General features: G+C 47.2%; 1 protein-coding gene across 4 annotated transcripts in view; it reads left to right on the forward strand.

Moving 5' to 3' along the window:
• Positions 1-26,447, forward strand: part of PHC1 (polyhomeotic homolog 1) — a 142,997-nt gene that overhangs the window by 65,769 nt on the left and 50,781 nt on the right. For all 4 annotated transcript variants that reach the window (XM_063962090.1, XM_063962091.1, XM_063962092.1 and 1 more), the window contains exons 3-5: positions 14,379-14,489; positions 18,626-18,703; positions 18,892-19,041. In XM_063962090.1, the coding sequence (XP_063818160.1) occupies positions 14,379-14,489; positions 18,626-18,703; positions 18,892-19,041 (339 nt within the window). The remainder of the gene's footprint in view (positions 1-14,378; positions 14,490-18,625; positions 18,704-18,891; positions 19,042-26,447) is intronic.

Raw genomic sequence — 26,447 nt, forward strand, 5'->3', positions numbered from 1 at the left:
CTGGAGTTCTCTCATTCGGTGCTGCAGAGTCATCCGCACTCTCCCGCCCGTTTGGGAGCTTTGGTATAATCCCCATGGTCCTTTCAGGAACCCCAGCATCCACTAGGACGATAGAGAAAATAAGAATTTACTTACCGATAATTCTATTTCTCGGAGTCCGTAGTGGATGCTGGGCGCCCATCCCAAGTGCGGATTATCTGCAATACTTGTACATAGTTATTGTTAACTAATTCGGGTTATTGTTTAGGGAGCCATCTTTCAGAGGCTCTTCTGTTATCATACTGTTAACTGGGTTTAGATCACAAGTTGTACGGTGTGATTGGTGTGGCTGGTATGAGTCTTACCCGGGATTCAAAATCCTCCCTTATTGTGTACGCTCGTCCGGGCACAGTACCTAACTGGAGTCTGGAGGAGGGTCATAGGGGGAGGAGCCAGTGCACACCACCTGATCTGGAAAAGCTTTACTTTTTGTGCCCTGTCTCCTGCGGAGCCGCTATTCCCCATGGTCCTTTCAGGAACCCCAGCATCCACTACGGACTCCGAGAAATAGAATTATCGGTAAGTAAATTCTTATTTTTATGCCCGGCCGAGAAGGTTGCAATCTAGGTGGCTCTCTTAAAGAGTTGCTTAGAAAAAGTTTTTAGGTTCTTTATTTTCAGTGAGTCCTGCTGGCAACAGGCTCACTGCATCGAGGGACTTAGGGGAGAGATTTTCAACTCACCTGCGTGCAGGATGGATTGGATTCTTAGGCTACTGGACATAGCTCCAGAGGGAGTCGGAACACAGGGCTCGCCCTGGGGTTCGTCCCTGAGCCGCGCCGCCGACCCCCCTTGCAGATGCTGAAGATGAAGAGGTCCGGAACCAGGCGGCAGAAGACTCTCAGTCTTCATCAGGTAGCGCACAGCACTGCAGCTGTGCGCCATTGTTGTCAGCACACTTCACACAGCGGTCACGGAGGGTGCAGGGCGCTGGGGGGGGGGCGCCCTGGGCAGCAATGTATAATACCTGTATGGCGAAAAATACATCACATATAGCCCTTGAGGCTATATGGATGTATTTAACCCCTGCCAGATATCTAAAACTCCGGAGAAGAAGCCCGCCGAAAAGGGGGCGGGGCCTATTCTCCTCAGCACACAGCGCCATTTTCCCTCACAGAAAGGCTGGTGGGAAGGCTCCCATGCTCTCCCCTGCACTGCACTACAGAAACAGGGTTAAAACAGAGAGGGGGGGCACTGATTTGGCGATATGTATATATATTAAAATGCTATAAGGGAGGAACACTTATATAAAGGTTGTCCCTGGATAATTATAGCGTTTTGGTGTGTGCTGGCAAACTCTCCCTCTGTCTCCCCAAAGGGCTAGTGGGTCCTGTCCTCTATCAGAGCATTCCCTATGTGTGTGCTGTATGTCGGTACGTGTGTGTCGACATGTATGAGGAAAATATTGGTGAGGAGGCGGAGCAAATTGCCTGTAATGGTGATGTCACTCTCTAGGGAGTCGACACCGGAATGGATGGCTTATTTATGGAATTACGTGACAATGTCAACACGCTGCAAGCCGGTTGACGACATGAGAGGGCCGGCGAACAGTCCAGGCGTCTCAAACACCGTCAGGGGCTGTAAAATGCCCATTTACCTCAGTCGGTCGACACAGACCCAGACACGGACACTGATTTCAGTGTCGACGGTGAAGAAACAAACGTATTTTCTTTTAGGGCCACACGTTAAGGGCAATGAAGGAGGTGTTACATATTTCTGATACTCCAAGTACCACAAAAAAGGGTATTATGTGTGAGGTGAAAAAACTACCTGTAGTTTTTCCTGAATCAGATAAATTAAATGAAGTGTGTGATGATGCGTGGGTTTCCCCCGATAGAAAATTATTGGCGGTATACCCTTTCCCGCCAGAAGTTAAGGCGCGTGGGAAACACCCCTCAGGGTGGATAAGGCGCTCACACGCTTATCAGAACAAGTGGCGGTACCATCTACGGATAGGGCCGTACTTAAGGAGCCAGCTGATAGGAGGCTGAAAAATATCCTAAAAAGTATACACACACATGCTGGTGTTATACTGCGACCAGCGATCGCCTCAGCCTGGATGTGCAGAGCTGAGGTGGCTTGGTCGGATTCCCTGACTAAAAATATTGATACCTTTGACAGGGACAGTATTTTATTGACTATAGAGCATTTAAAGGATGCATTTCTATATATGCGAGATGCGCAGAGGGATATTTGCACTCTGGCATCAAGAGTAAATGCGATGTCCATATCTGCAAGAAGATGTTTATGGACACGACAGTGGTCAGGTGATGCAGATTCCAAACGGCACAAAGATGTATTGCCGTATAAAGGGGAGGAGTTATTTGGGGTCGGTCCATGGGACCTGGTGGCCAGGGCAACTGCTGGAAAATCCACCGTTTTTTACCCTAAGTCACATCTCTGCAGAAAAAGACACCGTCTTTTCAGCCTCAGTCCTTTCGTCCCTATAAGAGTCATATCTGCCCAGGGATAGAGGAAAGGGAAGAAGACTGCAGCAGGCAGCCCATTCCCAGGAACAGAAGCCCTCCACCGCTTCTACCAAGTTCTCAGCATGACGCTGGGACCGTACAGGACCCCTGGATCCTACAAGTAGTATCCAAGGGGTACAGATTGGAATGTCGAGAGGTTTCCCCCCTCGCAGGTTCCTGTAGTCTGCTGTACCAATGTCTCCCTCCGACAGGGAGGCAGTATTGAAAATAATTCACAAGCTGTATTCCCAGCAGGTGATAATAAAATTACCCCTCCGACAACAAGGAAAGGGGTATTACTCCACACTATATGGTGGTACTGAAGGCTAGGTGAGACCTATTCTAAATCTGGAAAATTTGAACACTTACAAGGGTTCAAATCCAGATGGAGTCACTCAGAGCAGTGATAGCAAAGAACAAGGGGACTATATGGTGTCCCGGGACATCAGGGATGCTTACCTCCATGTCCCAAAATTTGCCTTTTCTCACCAAGGGTACCTCAGGTTCGTGGTACAGAACTGTCACTATCAGTTTCAAGACGATGCCGTTGGATTGTCCAAGGCACCCCGGGTCCTTACCAAGGTAATGACCGAAAGGAGGATTCGTCTTCAAAGAAAATGGACGACCTCCTGATAAGAACAAGGTCCAGAGAACAGTTGGAGGTCGGAGTAGCACTATCTCAAGTAGTTCTACGACAGCACTGGTGGATTCTAAATATTCCAAAACCGCAGTTGTTCCGACGACACGTCTCTGCTGGTCCTAGGGATGATTCTGGACACAGTCCAGGAAAAGGTGTTTCTCCCAGAGGAGAAAGCCAGGGAGTTATCCGAGCTAATCGGGATCCTCCTAAAACCAGGAAAAGTGTCAGTGCATCATTGCACAAGAGTCCTGGTAAAAATGGTGGCTTATTACGAAGCGCTTCCATTCGGCAGATTTCACGCAAGAACTCTTCAGTGGGATCTGCTGGACAAATGGTCCGGATCGCATCTTCAGATGCATCAGCGGATAACCCTATATCCAAGGACAAGGGTGTCTCTCCTGTGGTGATTACAGAGTGCTCATCTTCTAGAGGGCCGCAGATTCGGCATTCAGGATTGGATGCTGGTGACCACGGAGGCCAGCCTGAGAGGCTGGGGAGCAGTCACACAAGGAGTGTGATCAAGTCTGGAGAATTCTCTCCACATAAATATACTGGAGCTAAGAGCAAATTTATAATGCTCTAAGCTTAGCAAGACCTCTGCTTCAAGGTCAGCCGGTATTGATCCAGTGGGATAACATCACGGCAGTCGCCCACGTAAACAGAAAGGGCGGCACAAGAAGCAGGAGGGCAGTGGCAAAACTGCAAGGATTTTTCGCTAGGCGGAAAATCATGTGATAGCACTGTCAGCAGTGTTCATTCCGGGAGTGGACGACTGGGAAGCAGACTTCCTCAGCAGGCACGACCTCCACCCGGGAGAGTGGGAACTTCATCGGGAAGTTTTCCGCATGATTGTGAACCGTTGGGAAAGACCAAAGGTGGACATGATGGCGTCCCGCCCGAACAAAAAATGGGACAGGTATTGCGCCAGGTCACGAGACCTTCAGGCGATAGCTGTGGACGTCCTGGTAACACCGTGGGTGTAACAGTCGGTGTATGTGTTCCCTCCTCTGCTTCTCATAACCAAGGTATTGAGAATTATAAGACATAGAGGAGTAAGAACTATACTCGTGGCTCCGGATTGGCCAAGAGGGACTTGGTAACCGGAACTTCAAGAGATGCTCACAGAGGACTAATGGCCTCGGGAGCTAAGAAGGGATTTGCTTTCAGCAAGTACCATGTCTGTTCCAAGAGGAACCGTGGCATCGGCCTTTAAGAAAGGACCTGCTCCAGCAGGGACCTTGTCTGTTCCAAGACTTACCGCGACTGCGTTTGACGGCATGGCGGTTTGAACGCCGGATCCTAAGGGAAAAGGCATTCCGGAAGAGGTCATACCTACCCTGGTCAAAGCCAGGAAGGAGGTGACCGCACAACGTTATCACCACATGTGGTGAAAATATGTTGCGTGGGTGAGGCCAGGAAGGCTCCACGAAAAAAATTTCAACTAGGTCGTTTTCTGCACTTCCTGCAAACAGGAGTGTCTATGAGCCTCAAATTGGGGTCCATTAAGGTTCAAGTTTCGGCCCTATAGATTTTCTTCCAGAAAGAATTGGCTTCAGTTCCTGAAGTCCAGACGTTTGTCAAGGGAGTATTGCATATACAGCCCTTGTGTGCCTCCAGTGGCACCGTGGGATCTCAACGTAGTGTTGGGATTCCTCAAATCATATTGGTTTGAACCATTCAAATCTGTGGATTTGAAATATCTCACATGGAAAGTGACCATGCTGTTGGCCCTGGCCTGGGCCAGGCGATTGTTAAAATTGGCGGCTTTGTCTTACAAAAGCCCATATTTGATTTTCCATTCGGACAGGGCAGAACTGCGGACTCGTCCCCAGTTTCTTCCTAAGGTGGTGTCAGCGTTTCACCTGAAACAACCTATTGTGGTGCCTGCGGCTACTAGGGACTTGGAGAACTCCAAGTTGCTAGACGTTGTCAGGGCCCTGAATATATATATATATATATATATATATATATATATATATATATATATATATATATATATATATATATATATATATATATATATATATATATATATATATATATAATTCCAGGACGGCTGGAGTCAGAAAGTCTGACTTGCTGTTTATATTGTAGGCACCCAAAAAGCTGGGTGCTCCTGCTTCTAAGCAGACTATTGCTCGTTGGATTTGTAGTACAATTCAGCTTGCACATTCTGTGGCAGGCCTGCCACAGCCAAAATCTGTAAATGCCCATTCCACAAGGAAGGTGGGCTCATCTTGGGCGGCTGCCCGAGGGGTCTCGGCTTTACAACTTTGCCGAGCAGCTACTTGGTCAGGGGCAAACACGTTTGCAAAATTCTACAAATTTGATACCCTGGCTGAGGAGGACCTGGAGTTCTCTCATTCGGTGCTGCAGAGTCATCCGCACTCTCCCGCCCGTTTGGGAGCTTTGGTATAATCCCCATGGTCCTGACGGAGTCCCCAGCATCCACTAGGACGTTAGAGAAAATAAGATTTTACTTACCGATAAATCTATTTCTCATAGTCCGTAGTGGATGCTGGGCGCCCATCCCAAGTGCGGATTGTCTGCATTACTTGTACATAGTTATTGTTACAAAAAATCGGGTTATTATTGTTGTGAGCCATCTTTTTTAGAGGCTACTTCATTGTTATCATAATGTTAACTGGGTTCAAATCACAAGTTGTACAGTGTGATTGGGGTGGCTGGTATGAGTGTTACCCGGGATTCAAGATCCTTCCTTATTGTGTACGCTCGTCCGGGCACAGTACCTAACTGAGGCTTGGAGGAGGGTCATAGGGGGAGGAGCCAGTACACACCATGTGATCCTAAAAGCTTGCTTTTGTGCCCTGTCTCCTGCGGAGCCGCTATTCCCCATGGTCCTGACGGAGTCCCCAGCATCCACTACGGACTATGAGAAATAGATTTATCGGTAAGTAAAATCTTATTTTTTTTTGTATTTCCATATGTAGTATTTGCACCAAAGATGTGTTTGCATATGTCCCTATATACAGTTTTGTATGTCTTTTGATGGCACCTTGAGAGATGGACAACCAACAGACAGAGGAAAAATTACCTGTAACCATCCCTGAACCTATCTTTTAATAGAAATCCAGAGAATTAGTCACACATGTTTGCAAACACATGTTAAGCTGCTGAGGCACTTCATGGCTTATCCGATATCAGCAGTCCTAACACTACATAATAGCAGTGCCCACATAGGGCCATGTAATTTGTCATAATAGGCCTTGAGAGATGGGCAAGCTCATAGGTCATATACCGTAAGAGCTGCTGCACAGTTGGATATGAAAGCATCTGCAGACATGCCTTTTATCTGGCATATTTCTTGTAGATAGAGTGATGACATCGACATTCAGGATCGCAGTCTAGCCACGTCTGGTTGTCTTCCAACTGATCATACTTAAATCGTGTTCCAGCCGTGTTATATAAAGCTGCATATGTCTGTTTACATTACTTAATGCTGCAGGAAACAATATTCTCATTTACATTTTAAAGAGAAAAATCAAGTCTGGATTCAGTTTATTTGGATTTGGTTTATATTTAATTTTATATTTAATAAATTGACACATTAGTCTTTTTGTGTTTATGACACTTCATTACATCATTTTGTTGTGTACAAAGAGGTAGTGGGACTTTAGCATTTGGGTAGGGCCACACATTGTGGCTAAGCGGGTCCCGTTCAGTGGGACTTGCTTGGCAGGAAGGAGTCTGCACATTGGCGCCCACACATGTGTGGCTGTCCCGCCGCTGCCGTATCCAACCACAGCATGCTGCGGTTGGGCCGGACGGCAGGACGATGGGATTTCAGTGTGAACACATACATTTGTGGCTGTGCCACACTGTGTTCTATGAAATCCCGTGTGAACACAGAACCCTCCTCCCAGCCTAGCGGATCCCGTTCAGCGGCACCTGCCTGGCCGCTATGTGTGGCCCTAGCCTTACAAATAGTCACTTGTTTATAGTAAGGTGTAAGTATACGTACTTGTAAGTTATGTTGTTTTACAACTGGTTGCATCTTGACAGGCATCAGAATGACCAAATGTATGTAAATGCATGCATTTTTCTCATACGTCCTAGAGGATGCTGGGGATGCTTCAAGAACCATGGGGTATAGACGGGATCCGCAGGAGACATGGGCACTTTAAGACTTTAAAAGGGGTGTGAACTGGCTCCTCCCTGTATGCCCCTCCTCCAGACCCTAGTTAGATTCTGTGCCCAGTGAGACTGGATGCACACTGAGGAGTTCTCCAGAGTTTCTCAGAAAAAATACTTTTTGTTAGGTTTATTATTTTCAGGGAGACCTGCTGGCAACAGGCTCCCTGCATCGTGGGACTGAGGGGAGAGAAGCAGACCTACTTCTGTGAGTTTCAGGGCTCTGCTTCTTAGGCTACTGGATACCATTCGCTCCAGAGGGTCTGATCGCTAGGTACGCCTAGATGCTCGTTCTCGGGGCCGCGCCGTCACCCCCCTTGCAGAGCCAGAAGTCAGAAGCCGGGTGAGTAGAAGAAGATCAGAAGACTTCAGTGATGGCAGAAGATTTCAGTGACGGCTTTTGAGGTACTGCGCAGCGGCCGCGCTGTGCGCCATGCTCCCACATACAAAACGGCACTGCAGGGCGAAGGGGGGGCGCCCTGGGCAGCTTAAAACCTTAATAACGACTGGCACAAGAGTATACAGTGCCTGGGCACTAAATACAGCCCCCCGCCAGTATAAATATATAAAAATAAGTGGGACTGAAGCGCGCGATTAAGGGGGCATGGCTTAGCACCTCACAGTTCTAACCAGCGCCATTTTCTCTTCACAGCTGCAGAGACACTGAGCCTGGCCTCCCTACTGTACAAGTAACAGGGTACAAAACGGGGGGGGGGGGCACGCACAAGTGATTTGGTGCAATTTTATTTAATTTAAAAGCGCTAACAGGTCTGGGCAGTATATTACACGCTTCAGAACCGGGATAGGCGCTGGGTTGTGAGCTGGCAGAACTCCCTCTGTGTTTCTCTAACAGACTTTGCTGTGGGTCTGTCTCCTATAGCCCCAGTGTGGTTGTGGGTGTCGGTACGCGTGTGTCGACATGTCTGAGGCTGAGTGATCTTCCCAGGAGGAGGCTGGAGTGGGGACAGAAAAGGCTGTGGGAGTGACCGTGTCGGCGCCGCCGACGGCTGATTGGGTAAATATGTTGAGTGGCTCGGTTGACTAAGAGATTAGATAAATCTGAGTCTAAGAACCAGACATGGAGAAAATCCATGGAGGATGCATTGTCGCAAGCTCAGATCCCTTCGGGGTCACAGAAACGTGCATTTACCCAGATAGCAGATACGGATACTGACACGGACTCTGATTCCAGTGTTGACTATAGTGATGCCAGATTGAATCCTAAACTGGCTAAGAGCCGATAAAAGACGTATTACATATCACGGAGGACCCTGCTGTTCCTGATACAAGGGTCTGTATGTTTAAAGGAAAGAAACCTGAGGTAACGTTTCCTCCCTCTCATGAAATGAACGCTCTTTTTGAAAAGGCTTGGGAAAATCCTGACAAGAAGGTACAGGTTCCCAAAAGAATTCCAGTGGCATATCCGCTCCCCTCTGGGGACAGGGAAAAGTGGGAGTCAACCCCAACGGTGGACAAAGCTCTATCGCGTCTGTCCAAAAAGGTAGCAGTTCCGTCTCTAGACACGGCAGCCTTAAAGGATCCTGCGGATCGTAAGCAGGAAAATGCACTAAAATCCATTTATGTCACTACAGGTTCGCTACTCAGACCTACTGTTGCTTCGGCATGGGTGAGTAGCGCTATTGAAAAGCGGGCAGATTACTTGTCATCTAATACCCCTTTCACATCGCACAAATAACCCGGTACCGACACGGCATATTGCCGTGTCGAACCGGGTCAGTGTGCGATGTGAAAGCACACTGGGCGATTTAGCGGGTCGCCTGACCCGGTAAATCATCCCGGTAAAAAAGAAGGGTTTTACCCGGGTTGATTACCGGGTCAGGTGTGGTGTGAATGGGAGCCGTGTCGATGCGACACGGTTCCCATTCACAAGATAGGGAGAGGCGGCGCTGGAGATGAGCTCATCTCCCGACGCCGCCTCCACCCCCGCCCCTGCTGCTGCTGCGGCCTCCGTTGTCATGGCAACCGACCCGGTATATTGCCGGGTCGGGAAGCCTGCAACGGAGCGCAAATGCCGGATCCCACCCGGTAAGTACACGTTTGTCTTACCGGGTAGGACCCGGCATTTGCGGTGTGAATGCAGCATAAGATAGATACCCTGGACAGGGATAGCGTGCTTTTGACTCTGGGTCATATCGGGGACGCTGCAGCATATTTAAAAGAAGTTGCAAGGGATATTGGCCTTTTGGGATCAAGGGCCAATGCCATGGCAGTCTCAGCTAGTAGAGCATTGTGGATTCATCAATGGAATGCTGATGCTGACTCTAAGAAGACTATGGAGTCTCTACCGTTTAACGGTAGTGTCTTGTTTGGTGACCTGGTATCTACGGCTACCGCGGGTAAGTCATAATTTTTACCTTATGTTCCTGCACAACAAAAGAAAACGCACCACTATCATATGCAGTCCTTTCGGCCCAATAAATACAAAAAAGGACGAGGCTCCTCCTTCCTTGCTGCGAGAGGAAGAGGAAGGGGAAAAAGGTCACAGGCTGTGGCAAGTTCCCAAGAACAGAAGTCCTCTCCGGCTTCTACCAAATCCACCACATGACGCTGGGGCACGTCTCAAACTCTTCAGTCAGGTCTGGGTTCACTCGGCCCTGGATCCTTGGATATTAGAAATAGTAACCCAAGGGTACAAATTAGATTTTCAAGACGTGCCCCCTCACCGATTTTTCAAATCGGCCTTGCCAGCTTCTCTTCCAGAAAGGGAGGTAGTATGCGCTGCAGTACTAAAGCTGTGTCAAAATCAAGTCATTGTCACGGTACCCCCGTCACAACAGGGAGAAGGCTTTTATTTGAGCCTGTTCGTGGTCCCGAAGCCGGATGGCTCGGTCAGACCGATTCTGAACCTAAAATCCCTCAATTTCTTTCTAAAAAACTTCAATTCAAGATGGTAACTCTCCGAGCAGTGATCTCCAGTCTGGAGGAGCGGGATTTTATGGTGTCGGTCGATATAAAGGATGCCTACTTACACGTCCCCATCTATCCTCCACATCAGGCTTACCTGAGGTTTGGTGTTCAGGATTGTCATTACCAATTTCAGACGTTGCCGTTTGGTCTGTCCACGGCTCCGAGGATTTTCACCAAGGTTATGGCGGAAATGATGGTTCTCCTGCGCAAGCAGGGAATCACAATTATCCCGTACTTGGACGATCTCCTCATAAAGGCGAGATCCAATTGCTGAAAAACGTTGCGCTCTCACTGACGATTCTGCAACAACATGGTTGGCTCCTAAACTTGCTAAAATCACAGTTGGTTCTGACAACACGGCTGTCGTTCCTGGGTATAATTCTGGATACAGAATTAGAGAGTTTTTCTTCCAGAGGAAAAAGCTCTGGAAATACAGAACATGGTAAAACAGTTTCTGAAACCGGCAAGAGTGTTGATTCTTCAATGCACTCGGTTGCTGGGGAAGATGGTGGCGGCCTACGAGGCCATTCAGTTTGGCAGGTTCCATGCCAGAGTGTTTCAGTTTGACCTGTTGGACAAGTGGTCCGGGTTTCATCTGGACATGCACCGGAAAATAATCCTATCTTCCAGGACCAGGATTTCCCTCCTGTGGTGGCTGCACAGTTCTCACCTTCTGGAGGGACGCAGGTTCGGGATTCAGGATTGGATCCTGGTGACCACAGATGCAAGTCTCCGAGGCTGGGGAGCAGTCACACAGGGGAGAAATTTTCAGGGAAAATGGTCAAGCCCGGAAGCTTGTCTGCACATAAACATTCTGGAATTAAGGGCCATTTACAACGGCATTCTGCAAGCGGAACATCTTATTCGCGGTCTGCCCGTCTTGATTCAGTCAGACAACATAACAGCAGTGGCGTACATAAACCGCCAGGGCGGAACAAAGAGCAGAACGGCGATGGCCGAGGCCACGAAAGTTCTTCGCTGGGCGGAGAGACATGCAAGCGCTCTGTCAGCAGTCTTCATTCCAGGAGTGGACAACTGGGAAGCACACTTCCTCAGCAGACACAATCTCCTTCCAGGAGAGTGGGGTCTTCATCAAGAGGTCTTTGCAGAAGTGACAAGTCGTTGGGGAATTCCTCAAATAAACATGATGGCGTCTCGCCTCAACAAGAAACTTCAGAGATATTTTCCAGGTCGAGGGACCTTCAAGCAGTAGCGGTGGACGCCCTAGTGACACCGTGGGTGTTTCCGTCGGTCTATGTGTTCCCTCCACTTCCACTCATTCCAAAGGTGATAAAGATTATAAGAAGAACAAGGGTTCAGGCGATACTCATTTTTCCAGTCTGGCCAAAGAGGGCCTGGTATCCAGATCTTCAGGAGTTGCTCATAGAAGATCCCTGGCCTCTTCCTCTACGGCAGGACTGTTACAACAAGGACCGTGCGTGTATCCAGACTTACCGCGGCTGCGTTTGACGGCATGGCGGTTGAACGCCAAATCCTAGCCCGGAAGGGTATTCCCAGTGAAGTCATTCCCACACTTCTTCAGGCTAGAAAAGAAGTAACGGCAAAGCATTACCACCGTATTTGGAGGAAATATGTGTCTTGGTGTGACTCCAAGAAGACTCCTACGGAGGATTTTCAGCTGGGGCGTTTGCTAAATTTTTTGCAAGCAGGTGTGGATGCGGGCCTAAAGTTAGGCTCCATTAAAGTACAAATTCCGGCCTTCTCAATCTTCTTTCAGAAAGAATTGGCCTCCCTTCCAGAAGTTAAGATCTTCGTGAAAGGCGTGCTGCACATCTAACCTCCATTTGTGCCCCCTGTGGCACCGTGGGATCTTAATGTGGTATTGCAGTTCCTGCAATCTCATTGGTTTGAACCTTTTACGCAAGGTTGATTTAAAATGCCTTACTTGGAAAGTAGTCATGTTGTTGGCCTTGGCATCCGCAAGGCGGGTATCTGAGTTGGCGGCTTTGTCTCACAAAAGCCCCTATTTAATCTTCCATGCTGATAGAGCGGAGTTGAGAACTCGTCAGCAATTTCTGCCAAACATAGTTTCATCATTTCACGTAAACCAGCCTATTGTGGTGCCAGTGGCTACTTACGCCATGGCGGAACCGAAGTCTCTTGATGTGGTCAGAGCTTTGAAAATCTGTCGCCAGAACGGCGCAGATTAGGAAAACAGAGGCTCTGTTTGTCCTGTGGACTCCCAACAAGATTGGGGCTCCTGCTTCCAAGCAGACTATTGCGCGCTGTATCTGTAATACGATTCAGCAGGCTCATTCTACGGCAGGATTGCCGTTACCGAAATCGGTGAAAGCCCATTCTACCAGAAAAGGTGGGTTCATCCTGGACGGCTGCCCGAGGGGTCTCTCCATTACAGCTTTGCCGAGCTGCTACTTGGTCGGGTTCAAACACCTTTGCGAAGTTTTAAAAGTTTGATACCCTGGCTGAGGAGGACCTCTTGTTTGGTCAATCGGTGCTACAGAGTCATCCGCACTCTTCCACCCGTTCTAGAGCTTTGGTATAAACCCCATGGTTCTTGAAGCATTCGCAGCATCCTCTAGGACGTATGAGAAAATAGGTTTTTAATACCTACCTGTAAATCCTTTTCTCTTAGTCCGTAGAGGATGCTGGACGCCCGTCCCAGTGCGGGCTGTATCTGCAGTTTGGTTATGGTTACACTCATGTTGAGTTAAGTTCAGTCAGTCTGTGGCTGATGTTGGTCATGCCGTTGCATGCGTTGTTGTTGAATGCCATGTTGTACGGCGTGTTTGAGGTGTAAGCTGGTATGTATCTCGCCTTAGTTTTAAAAATTTAAATAAATCCTTTTCCTCGGAAATGTCCGTCTCCCTGGGCACAGTTCCTATAACTGGAGTCTGGAGGAGCGGCATAGAGGGAGGAGCCAGTTCACACCCCTTTTAAAAGCTTAAAGTGCCCATGTCTCCTGCGGATCCCGTCTATACCCCATGGTTCTTGAAGCATCCCCAGCATCCTCTACGGACTAAGAGAAAAGGATTTACCGGTAGGTATTAAAATCCTATTATTTCATGTGTACCTGCAGAAAAACATTATGTCCCATGCTAAACAAATCCTGTAATCTTCAGATGGAGAAGTCATTCAGACTCTTACCAACTTGCATATTCTCTTGATATGTTTCGTTTTTGTCAGGGTGCCTTCTGTCCTTGTTAGCCATGCCTTTTATAAGGGCTGCCAGAGCTGTGTCTGAATATAGCTGTACCCCATGAAAAGCATGCAGCATCAGTTTCATTAATTTATGGGCAACACAAATAAACCACTTTGCTTAAGTACACAGCCGACACACACAGAAAAGTAAAGTTACATATTTACTAAATGAAACAGGTGAGTATGTACAAGCCAGTACATTAGTCACAAGTTTTAAATCCTCTTTAATACTTCTTGGTAAGAAAAGAAAAAAAATGCAATGACTTTGCTTGTAAAGCCAGTACAGTTATTTCCCATAATCTTTCCTTTGATTGTAAAGTAAAGGGGGTACTCACGGAGAGATCCATGCTTAAAATCTAAGCAATCTGACTAGATTGCTTAGATTTTAAGCATGGATCACTCATGTGTAGCCCCTACAGCGATAGCGATGCGCAGCCCCGCGCATCGCTATCGCTGGTGCTAGATTGGCCCCCGTCTCCCCCTGCACGCTCAGCACACATCACGCTGTTCTGAGCGGCGGGAGAGATGTGTGCTGAGCGGTTCGCTCAGCACACATCTCTCCCGTGTATAGGGCCCCTAAGACTGACAGAGGACCTGGTTTGGATTTGTTAGCAGTGCATTTGTGTTGAGTTGTACAGTATTGCACAGGCAATTTCCTGTGGCTCTGCAATACCTAACATATCAGAATCAAGCCCAATGTGCAAACTAACTGATCCTCTTACTAACAACAAGTGGACTTTAGGTTCCCGCAGTTTAGGACACATGAGGCTTTGTGACATTAGGAAACATTGCTTTTAAGGGACTGTTGTTCTGTTATGTTTTCAGATTAGAGAGATTATGTGTTTCAGTGTATTGTTTGGTCCAAGAGCTTTATTACAGATTAACCAGGTCACATTGCAACAACCTGCCCAAAGCACCATTAGTTCAAGGTCTGTGTGTTGTGCGGTCTTTAACATATACCTTTCTCCACAGGCCCTGCAGGCTTTGCATAGACAACCCAACGCAGCGCAGTATTTCCACCAGTTGATGTTGCAACAGCAGCTTAGTAATGCACAGTTGCATAGTCTTGCTGCGGTCCAGCAGGTGAGTCATCTGTGCTGGAAAGGGACTAAAACAAAGGGTCAGTTGTTGCACTCTTATCTACATTGTCTGGCGCTACTAGGATGTAATTATCTAAACTGCAGTGTGATCTCAAAGCTTTTGACAGAGACTATACATGGCATTATAGGGATTGCGGTATTGTAAACAGAATCAGTTGGGATAGATTTAAAGCAAGTAAATTTGCTCTAATATTTGTGATGGTTAGTATGGACGGCAGTGTGAATAGGGAGTGCTGCAGTAAGTGGTGGCCTTTTATTCTCCAAAAAGTTTGTGTATTGCTTTTGAGAATTGAGGTTTTGTGTTTTAATCTTATTAAGTAGTTTGGCCATTATATCCCTTTAATCTGGGCCTCCTATTTGCACAGGTTCTGTGGCTGGCTAAATTGAAGCCTGCACTTCACCTGGTTTAAATCAGCCATAGAACCAGTGTAAATCATTGGTGTCCCGAATTAAAGGGATATTATAGTAAGCCTATGAATAAATAATGTTGAGGATCTAACATTACTGCATTGGTACTGTGTAAACATGGTGAAGTTAATCCTATTCACCTGACATTTCATTGCAGCTGTGTTAAAAATGAGTTTTATCCTTCTTTGCACTTCTTGATATCTCATGCCTTTCTGTTTGTGAGCATGATATTGATATGGCTATTGGGGTGTGGATCATTAGATCGACAGTGTTTAGGTCGACAGTCACTAGGTCGACAGGGTTTCTAGGTGAACAGGTCAAAAGGTCGACATGAGTTTTTCATGGGGGGTTTTGTGTCGTTTTCTCCATACAGTGACCGGGAAGCCCAATTAGTGCACAGTGTCCCCTCGCATGGCTCGCTTCGCTCGCCATGCTTCGGGCATGGTGCCTCGCTGCGCTCGGCACAAATAACCATTCCAATCGTAGTCCGTGTGGATCTTTAATTATGAAAAAGTAAAAACAAAGAATGTGAAAAACTCATGTCGACCTTTTGACCTGTTGACCTAGAACATGTCGACCTATTGACTGTCGACCTAGACACTGTCGATCTTCAGACCGGATCCTGGCTATTGTAGGAGTTCTGCTGCATACATCGCTTCTGATACTGCTTTTCTTTAATTTTTTTTTTTTTATTATTATTGTAAGGAAAAAATTCTATTTCCTCACAATCAATAGTATTGAGGCTCATCCCACCTGTTTAAGACCATGCCCTGACGGAATATTACTCTGGTCAAAAAGCTGATCCTGCAGGTACTAACTAGAGTTGCTGTGACCTCATTGGCTCTTTCCTATATGAGCCAACCTACCCATACAGTTTTGATCTGCAAAGCAAGTTCACCAAGCTGTCAGTCAGTGCCTGCATATCCCGTGAAATAGACTGCAGTGGGCATATTTTGTTTTAACACTCCAATCCATGAATTTTAATTAATATAAGAATAATTTTATTCATACAGCATTTTTCTCCTATAGGACAAAACGTTTAACAATTTGCAGAAATTATAGAAACCATGAGCATAATAATGTTGGCATTTGCAGGAAGGAATCATTGGTAGGAGAAACAATCCATAGATTTAAAGTACCAGCCCAGGCAGCCAACAATAATAGTCGTCCTAGCATGAACTTCACATCAGAATTCCTATCACTCTTTTACACTGATGTGCTTTTATATTTCAGTTATTTTTTTAGACACTCTTTCTTTTATTTATTTTAATGGCATAAATACATACACTGTATGGACAAGTATTTGGCCACTCCTGTTAATAATTGAATTCAGATGTTTCAATCAAACCCGTTGCCACATGTGTATAAAATCAAGAACCTAGCCATGCAATCTCCATTTGCAAACATTTGCGATACAAAATGGGTCGTTCTGAAGAGCTCAGTGACTTCAAGCGTGCTACTGTGTTAGGATGCCACCTTTACAAAAAGACGATTTGTGACATTTCATCCCTGCTAAGCTCTTACGAGCAGGGCCCTCAACCCTCATGTGCTTATCCTTCTCTTTCTTAAACATCCTCGACGGCACCTAATCCCGCGGTTTCTGCCACCCTAATACTTATGTCAATGTTTATTTACCCTGTACTTGTTCTATGTTGTCTTCAACTGTAAGTCACTATTATCCCGTATTGATTTTTCATTTATGTACTCTATAATTGGGCGCTGCTGATCCCTTGTGGCGCAATATATGTAAATAAAGGATAATAATAATCCACGGTCAACTGTAAGTGATATTATTAGAAAGGTGGAGCATATAGGAACAGAAACTCAGCCAAGAAGTGCAAGACCACGTAAAGTCACAGCGGGGTCAATGACTGCTAAAGTGCATAAAAGTCGACAACACTCTATTGATTCCATAGCTGAAGGGTCCCGAACGTCCACTGGCATTCATGTAAGCACAAAATCTGTGCAGCAGGAGCTTAATGGAATGGGTTTCCATGGCTGAGCAGCTGCATGCAAGCCTCACATCACCAAGTCCAATGCCAAGTGTCGGATGGAGTGGTGTAGAGCACACTGATGCAGGACTGTGAAGCAGTGGAAACGTGTTCTGTGGAGTGATCAATCGCGCTTCTCTGTTTAGCAGTCAGATGGGCGAGTCTGGTGGATACTGGGAGAAAGTTAACTACCTGACTGTATGGGGCTGTTTTTCAGGGTTTGGGCTAGGCCCCTTATCTCCGGGGAAGGGCCATCTTAATGCTTCAGCAGACCAAGATATTTTTAACAATGCTATGCTTTCAACTTTGTGGCAACAGTTTGGTGAAGGCTCTTTTCTATTCCAACATGACTGTGCCCCTGTCTGAGCTATTCATGACTGAGCTACTTCTCAGGTACAAAAGCATCGCCACCGCGCAATGCTTTTGTACCTGTGCGGTATAGGGTGGGCCAGACTAGCCCTGTGCTGGGCGTCCCCCCGCATGTCAGGGTGTGGCTACGATCGGGTCTGAATTAGGCCCATGGTTTGATAAGTTCATTGTGGAAGACCTTGACTGGCCCACACAGAGCCCTGACCTCAACCCCATTGAGCACCTTTGGGATGAACTGGAACGGAGATTGCGAGCCAGGCCTACTTGTCCAACATCAGTGCCTGACCTCATACATGCTCTACAGAATGAATGAGCACAATTTCCCATAGATACACTCCAAAATCTTGTGGAAAGCCTTCCAAGAAGAGTGGAAGCTGTTATAGCTGCAAAAGGGGGACCAACTCCATGTTAAATTATATGTATTTGAATACAGTGTCATAACAGTCCCTGTTGGTGTAATGGTCAGGCGTCCAAATACTTTTGTCCATATAGTGTATCGTGAATGCAACTTTGTGCGTTGGCTGAATAGTGCAATTAAAAAAACATCCTCTGTAGAAATCCCATTTTAGCAATTGGTCAAGTAGTAATTGATTTCAATGACCACTAAACCTAAAATGCAAGTTAAACATATGTTAGGTCAGGATTAAGCAAATGACAAAAGTAAAATATGAGTTGTGTATAAAAAGATATTTCCATGTGTCTGTGCAAAAAACGTCCAGTGCACAAAATTTCCATGGAAGATCATACTTTAAATGAACCACAGTGCACTGCTAAACCAGCCTTTCATCCTTCAGCTCATTTATACCAGGTCATGTGATCATCAACGTATGCTGTAATTATATCTGTTGTGTGCCAACCAGCATATTAATATGTTGCCAGTCTGTCTCTCCCCATTCTATGCCAGCCTGTGCCTCTCTGGCTCAGTGTGTCAGCCTGAATATCTATGTTACATATACAGAAGGAGCAAGCCTCACATAGAACAATAGCATGATTGAGTGTCTGTGAGTAGGAGTACTGCTCACTTCTATCTGCCCTCACATAGGAACTCTATGGAATGAGTAGGATTAGTGTCACATGAGCTGGTATGTTCTGTACAATTTGGGAAGCCCAATTGTTGCAAGTAAGGTTTGCGCTCTTTCGCTCGCTCTCTCTTTCTTTCTTTCTTTCTTTCTCTCTCTCTCTCTCTCTCTCTCTCTCTCTCTCTCTCTGTCTCTCTCTCTAAAAGTTGTGTCTTGCTGGTTCTAATGAGTTTGGATCTTAGGTTTAAAGGTCTAGACATACAAATCAAGTCCCCTTTCAATTTTTTGGGCACAAAACGACTATTGGCTGATTTTCTTTTTCCCAATTGTAGGCTACCATTGCTGCTACCCGCCAGGCTGCCTCTCCCAATACAGTTTCCAATCAGCAAACGAGCACCACACAAGGATCAGTAAGTGGAATACATTGAAGGGGACATAACCTTGGATAATGGGATTGCAATTTACTGAGTCAATGCATTCCTTACTGTCTGTTTATCTGTCACTTTGCAAATTCACTTAGCAAATATAACCATGTATTTCGGGAAGAGCTCTGTGTTTTTGGTAGATTTTATAACTCCTTTCATGTTTTCCTCCGCAGGCCAGTCTGTCAACCAGCTCATCGGGACAGCTACTGAGCCGTGCCCAGAATGTCACCGCCCCCAGCGCAACAACACTCACCCAGTCCGTTCTGCTAAGTAATGCCAGTTCCCCGCCTCTCAGCCAGTCACAGACTCAAATGTATCTGCGGGTAAGTGAGATGTGTCAATCCACGGAAAGGATTTCTGTATAAAATTTCATGCATAATGAATAGTCAATAATGAAAGCGATAATCTACAGCAGTGGTGGCCAACCAGTGGCTCTTGAGCCGCATGCGGCTCTTTATTAATTCAGATGTGGCTCCTGACACTTGAGGTCAGGTCACTGCAAAAGACCCCGAAACCACTGTGCTCCAGCCGGGCACACAGTGCCAGCATCACTAAGTGGACTGAGGGAGCTGGATACTAGGTGAGAACCCACTGGCAAGCAAAGGGGGACTACAACTACCTCAGCATGGACCACATTGGGTTTGGAGCAGGGGCTGCTGGACACATGAAGGGCTACTACAGTGGCATGGGGGGCTGGAGTGACACATGGAGGAACTTAAGTGTATTAGGTTAGTCTTGCTTTAAAATTTATTTTATTTGAATCTGGCTTTTTTTTATGTATTTTATGTGGATTTGTCCCTTTCTATGTATTTTATTTTGGACCTGTTTTTTTCAATGTATTTTATAATGGGCGTGAGCTAGCAGGCACAAGACCATGCCCCATTTTTGCACACTTGCCTTTGGCGTGCACATGGTGTCGGCTCTTTGGCATGCCCAAAGATTTTTCTTGGCTCTTTGTCGATGACTGATTGGCCACCCCTGATCTACAGTATATTAAGCAGGAATCTTAAGTAGTTTAAAGGAGTGGACCAGTAACAAAAAATGTATTTCCTTCCAACGCAATGTGTTGTAAAGTTAATACCGCAGATTCAACTTTGATTCACCATTATATTTAACTTACGCTTGCCACAAAAGCATTGAAATAGGCAATCACATGGTAGTTGCTGTTCTAAATTCTGCAGTCAAAAACCGCAACGGTTTTGAAAACCTGCAGTTTAGTTAAAATAAAATCCCCCTAAGTGTTACCCGTGCAGCCGTCTACTGCGCAACTAACAGGCTCAGGAATGTATGCAAGCACAATGTTATACTGTAGGACTGTTTAATTCTCTGAATGGAAGTTGAGACTTTATCAGCATTACAGTTGTCCGGTCACAGCCACAAGGTTGTACCAAAAGAAAGTGATCACTGCACTGGAATTATGATCTGTATATGAATAAAATCTGACTGTGTCCCCTTCAAATACTTATTTAATATATATTTATGCTGGTGTCTTTAATACTTCAGAATTACATAGGACCAAAGATACAGGTATACCCCACACAATTTCCAAAAGATTTTGGGAAAAAGAAATCCGCCTTGGTGCACAAAATTGCTGACTGATGTTTTTGAGAATATAACTTTTTCTCTTACGTCCTAGAGGATGCTGGGGACTCCGTAAGGACCATGGGGTATAGACGGGCTCCGCAGGAGACATGGGCACTATAAAGAACTTTAGATGGGTGTGCACTGGCTCCTCCCTCTATGCCCCTCCTCCAGACCTCAGTTAGATCCTGTGCCCAGAGGAGACTGGGTGCACTACAGGGGAGCTCTCCTGAGTTTATCTGAAAAAAACTTTTGTTAGGTTTTTTATTTTCAGGGAGCACTGCTGGCAACAGGCTCCCTGCATCGTGGGACTGAGGGGAGAGAAGCAGACCTACTTAAATGATAGGCTCTGCTTCTTAGGCTACTGGACACCATTAGCTCCAGAGGGTCAGAACGCAGGTTTCACCCTCGCTGTTCGTCCCGGAGCCGCGTCGCCGTTCTCCTCACAGAGCCGGAAGATAGAAGCCGGGTGAATATAAGAAGAAAGAAGACCTCAAAGGCGGCAGAAGACTTCAGATCTTCTCTGAGGTAACGTGCAGCGGTAACGTGCAGCGGTAACGCTGCGCGCCATTGCTCCCACACACAGCGGGCACTGAAGGGCGCAGGGGGGGCGCCCTGGGCAGCAAGAATAAACCTCTAGGGACTGGCTAACATATGTATATGCTGCGGAGACGGTATATAAAATAAGCCCCCGCCAGTATTGGAAATTTGAGCAAGACCGAAGCCCGCCGCTGAGGGGGCGGAGCTTGATCCTCCAGCACTAACCTGCGCCATTTTCTCCACAGCACACTGCAGAGAAGCTGGCTCCCCGGACTCTCCCCTGCTGAACACGGTGACAGAGGGCAAAAAAGAGGGGGGGGGCACATTTAATTGGCGCAGTGAGTATGTGTGTGTGTATATATATGTATGTATGTATATATATATATATATATATTTCTCTATCGTCCTAGTGGATGCTGGGGTTCCTGAAAGGACCATGGGGAATAGCGGCTCCGCAGGAGACAGGGCACAAAAAGTAAAGCTTTTCCGATCAGGTGGTGTGCACTGGCTCCTCCCCCTATGACCCTCCTCCAGACTCCAGTTAGATTTTTGTGCCCGGCCGAGAAGGGTGCAATCTAGGTGGCTCTCCTAAAGAGCTGCTTAGAGAAAGTTTAGCTAGGTTTTTTATGTTACAGTGATTCCTGCTGGCAACAGGATCACTGCAGCGAGGGACTGAGGGGAGAAGGAGTCAACTCACCTGCGTGCAGGATGGATTGGCTTCTTGGCTACTGGACATCAAGCTCCAGAGGGACGATCACAGGTACAGCCTGGATGGTCACCGGAGCCGCGCCGCCGGCCCCCTTGCAGATGCTGAAGACAGAAGAGGTCCAGAATCGGCGGCTGAAGACTCCTGCAGTCTTCTAAAGGTAGCGCACAGCACTGCAGCTGTGCGCCATTTTCCTCTCAGCACACTTCACACGGCAGTCACTGAGGGTGCAGGGCGCTGGGAGGGGGGCGCCCTGGGAGGCAAATGAGTACCTATAAAGGCTAAAAATACCTCACATATAGCCCTAGAGGCTATATGGAGATATTTAACCCCTGCCTGATTTCTCAAAATAGCAGGAGACGAGCCCGCCGGAAAAGGGGCGGGGCCTATCTCCTCAGCACACGGCGCCATTTCCTCTCACAGCTCCGCTGGTCAGGACGGCTCCCAGGTCTCTCCCCTGCACTGCACTACAGAAACAGGGTAAAACAGAGAGGGGGGGCAAATTTATGGCGATATTTTTATATAACAAAGCAGCTATAGGGGAGCACTTATTATAAGGCTATCCCTGATATATATATAGCGCTTTTGGTGTGTGCTGGCAAAACTCTCCCTCTGTCTCCCCAAAGGGCTAGTGGGTCCTGTCTTCATTAGGAGCATTCCCTGTGTGTCTGCTGTGTGTCGGTACGTGTGTGTCGACATGTATGAGGACGATATTGGTGTGGAGGCGGAGCAATTGCCAAATATGGGGATGTCACCTCCTAGGGGGTCGACACCAGAATGGATGCCTTTATTTATGGAACTACGGGATAGTGTCAACACGCTAAAGCAGTCGTTTGACGACATGAGACGGCCGGACAATCAATTAGTGCCTGTCCAGGCGACTCAAACACCGTCAGGGGCTGTGAAACGCCCTTTGCCTCAGTCGGTCGACACAGACCCAGACACAGGCGATGACTCCAGTGGTGACGGTGACGAATCAACCGTATTTTCCAGTAGGGCCACACGTTATATGATTTTGGCAATGAAGGAGGCGTTACATTTAGCTGATACTACAGGTACCACTAAACAGGGTATTATGTGGGGTATGAAAAAACTACCTATAGTTTTTCCTGAATCAGAAGAACTAAATGACGTGTGTAATGAAGCGTGGGTTGCCCCTGATAAAAAGCTGATAATTTCAAAGAAATTATTGGCATTATACCCTTTCCCGCCAGAGGTTAGGGAGCGCTGGGAAACACCTCCTAGGGTGGACAAGGCGCTAACACGCTTATCTAAACAAGTGGCGTTACCCTCTCCTGAGACGGCCGCACTTAAAGATCCATCAGATAGGAGGATGGAAAATATCCAAAAAAGTATATACACACATGCAGGTGTTATACTACGACCAGCTGTAGCAACTGCCTGGATGGGCAGTGCGGGGGTAGTTTGGTCAGAATCCCTGATTGAAAATATTGATACCCTGGACAGGGACAATATTTTACTGTCGTTAGAACAAATAAAGGATGCATTTCTTTATATGCGTGATGCACAGAGGGATATATGCACACTGGCATCACGGGTAAGTGCTATGTCCATTTCGGCCAGAAGAGCTTTATGGACGCGACAGTGGACAGGCGATGCGGATTCAAAACGGCATATGGAAGTTTTGCCGTATAAGGGGGAGGAGTTATTTGGAGTCGGTCTATCAGATTTGGTGGCCACGGCTACAGCCGGGAAATCCACCTTTCTACCTCAAGTCACTCCCCAACAGAAAAAGGCACCGACTTTTCAACCGCAGCCCTTTCGTTCCTTTAAAAATAAGAGAGCAAAGGGCTATTCATATTTGCCACGAGGCAAAGGTCGAGGGAAGAGACAGCAACACGCAGCTCCTTCCCAGGATCAGAAGCCCTCCCCGGCTTCTACAAAAGCCTCAGCATGACGCTGGGGCTTCTCAAGCGGACTCGGGGACGGTGGGCGGTCGTCTCAAAAATTACAGCGCACAGTGGGCTCACTCGCAAGTAGATCCCTGGATCCTGCAGATAATATCTCAGGGATACAGGTTGGAATTAGAGACAGATCCACCTCGCCGTTTCCTGAGGTCTGCTTTACCAACGTCCCCCTCCGAAAGGGAGACGGTGTTGGAAGCCATTCACAAGCTGTACTCTCAGCAGGTGATAGTCAAGGTACCTCTTCTGCAACAAGGGAAGGGGTATTATTCCACTCTTTTTGTGGTACCGAAGCCGGATGGCTCGGTAAGGCCTATTCTAAATCTGAAGTCCTTGAACCTGTACATAAAGAAGTTCAAGTTCAAAATGGAGTCACTCAGAGCAGTGATAGCGAACCTGGAAGAGGGGGACTTTATGGTATCCTTGGACATCAAGGATGCGTATCTCCACGTTCCAATTTACCCCTCACACCAGGGGTACCTCAGGTTCGTTGTACAAAACTGTCACTATCAGTTTCAGACGCTGCCGTTCGGATTGTCCACGGCACCTCGGATCTTTACAAAGGTAATGGCCGAGACGATGATTCTTCTTCGAAGAAAAGGCGTATTAATTATCCCATACTTGGACGATCTCCTAATAAGGGCGAGGTCCAGAGAACAGCTAGAGATGGGATTAGCACTGTCTCAAGAAGTGCTAGAACAGCACGGGTGGATTCTGAATATTCCAAAATCCCAGTTAATGCCGACAACTCGTCTGCTGTTCCTAGGGATGATTCTGGACACGGTTCAGAAAAAGGTTTTTCTCCCGGAGGAAAAAGCCAAGGAGTTATCCGAGCTTGTCAGGAACCTCCTAAAACCAGGAAAGGTGTCTGTACATCAATGCACAAGAGTCCTGGGAAAAATGGTGGCTTCTTACGAAGCGATTCCATTCGGCAGATTCCACGCAAGAATTTTCCAAAGGGATCTGTTGGACAAATGGTCAGGGTCGCATCTTCAGATGCACCTACGGATAACCCTGTCTCCAAGGACAAGGGTGTCTCTTCTGTGGTGGTTGCAGAGTGCTCATCTATTGGAGGGCCGCAGATTCGGCATACAGGATTGGATCCTGGTGACCACGGACGCCAGCCTGAGAGGCTGGGGAGCAGTCACACAAGGAAGAAACTTCCAGGGAGTATGGACGAGCCTGGAAACGTCTCTTCACATAAACATTCTGGAACTAAGAGCAATATACAATGCTCTAAACCAGGCAGAACCTCTGCTTCAGGGAAAACCGGTATTGATCCAGTCGGACAACATCACGGCAGTCGCCCATGTGAACAGACAGGGCGGCACAAGAAGCAGGAGGGCAATGGCAGAAGCTGCAAGGATTCTTCGCTGGGCAGAGAATCATGTGATAGCACTGTCAGCAGTGTTCATCCCGGGAGTGGACAACTGGGAAGCAGACTTCCTCAGCAGACACGATCTTCACCCGGGAGAGTGGGGACTTCATCCAGAAGTCTTCCACATGCTGGTAACCCGTTGGGAAAGACCAATGGTGGACATGATGGCGTCTCGCCTCAACAAAAAACTGGACAGGTATTGCGCCAGGTCAAGAGATCCGCAGGCAATAGCTGTGGACGCGCTGGTAACGCCTTGGGTGTACCAGTCGGTGTATGTGTTTCCTCCTCTGCCTCTCATACCAAAAGTATTGAGAATTATACGGCAAAGAGGCGTAAGAACGATACTAGTGGTTCCGGATTGGCCAAGGAGGACTTGGTACCCGGAACTTCAAGAGATGATCACGGAAGATCCGTGGCCTCTACCTCTAAGGAGGGACTTGCTTCAGCAGGGTCCCTGTCTGTTTCAAGACTTACCGCGGCTGCGTTTGACGGCATGGCGGTTGAACGCCGGATCCTAAAGGAAAGAGGCATGCCGGAAGAAGTCATTCCTACTTTGATTAAAGCAAGGAAGGAAGTAACCGTGCAACATTATCACCGAATTTGGCGAAAATATGTTGCGTGGTGCGAAGATCGGAGTGCTCCGACGGAGGAATTTCAACTGGGTCGATTCCTACATTTCCTGCAATCAGGATTGTCAATGGGTCTCAAATTGGGATCTATTAAGGTTCAAATTTCGGCCCTGTCGATTTTCTTTCAAAAAGAATTGGCTTCAGTCCCTGAAGTCCAGACCTTTGTTAAGGGAGTGCTGCATATACAGCCTCCTGTGGTGCCTCCAGTGGCACCGTGGGATCTAAATGTGGTTTTGGACTTCCTAAAATCTCATTGGTTTGAACCACTAAAAAAGGTGGATTTGAAATATCTCACATGGAAAGTGACCATGCTTCTAGCCCTGGCTTCTGCCAGGAGAGTGTCAGAATTGGCAGCTTTATCTTACAAAAGCCCATATCTGATTTTCCATTCGGACAGGGCAGAACTGCGGACTCGTCCGCATTTTCTCCCTAAGGTGGTGTCAGCATTTCATCTGAACCAGCCTATTGTAGTGCCTGCGGCTACAAGTGACTTGGAGGACTCCAAGTTACTGGACGTTGTCAGAGCATTAAAAATATATATTGCAAGGACAGCTGGAGTCAGAAAATCTGACTCGTTGTTTATATTGTATGCACCCAACAAGATGGGTGCTCCTGCGTCTAAGCAGACGATTGCTCGTTGGATCTGTAGCACAATCCAACTTGCACATTCTGTGGCAGGCTTGCCACAGCCTAAATCTGTAAAGGCCCACTCCACAAGGAAGGTGGGCTCATCTTGGGCGGCTGCCCGAGGGGTCTCGGCATTACAACTTTGCCGAGCAGCTACGTGGTCAGGGGAGAACACGTTTGTAAAATTTTACAAATTTGATACTCTGGCTAAGGAGGACCTGGAGTTCTCTCATTCGGTGCTGCAGAGTCATCCGCACTCTCCCGCCCGTTTGGGAGCTTTGGTATAATCCCCATGGTCCTTTCAGGAACCCCAGCATCCACTAGGACGATAGAGAAAATAAGA

This window comes from Pseudophryne corroboree, chromosome 3, assembly GCF_028390025.1.
Source record: "Pseudophryne corroboree isolate aPseCor3 chromosome 3, aPseCor3.hap2, whole genome shotgun sequence".
Lineage (NCBI taxonomy): Eukaryota > Metazoa > Chordata > Amphibia > Anura > Myobatrachidae > Pseudophryne > Pseudophryne corroboree.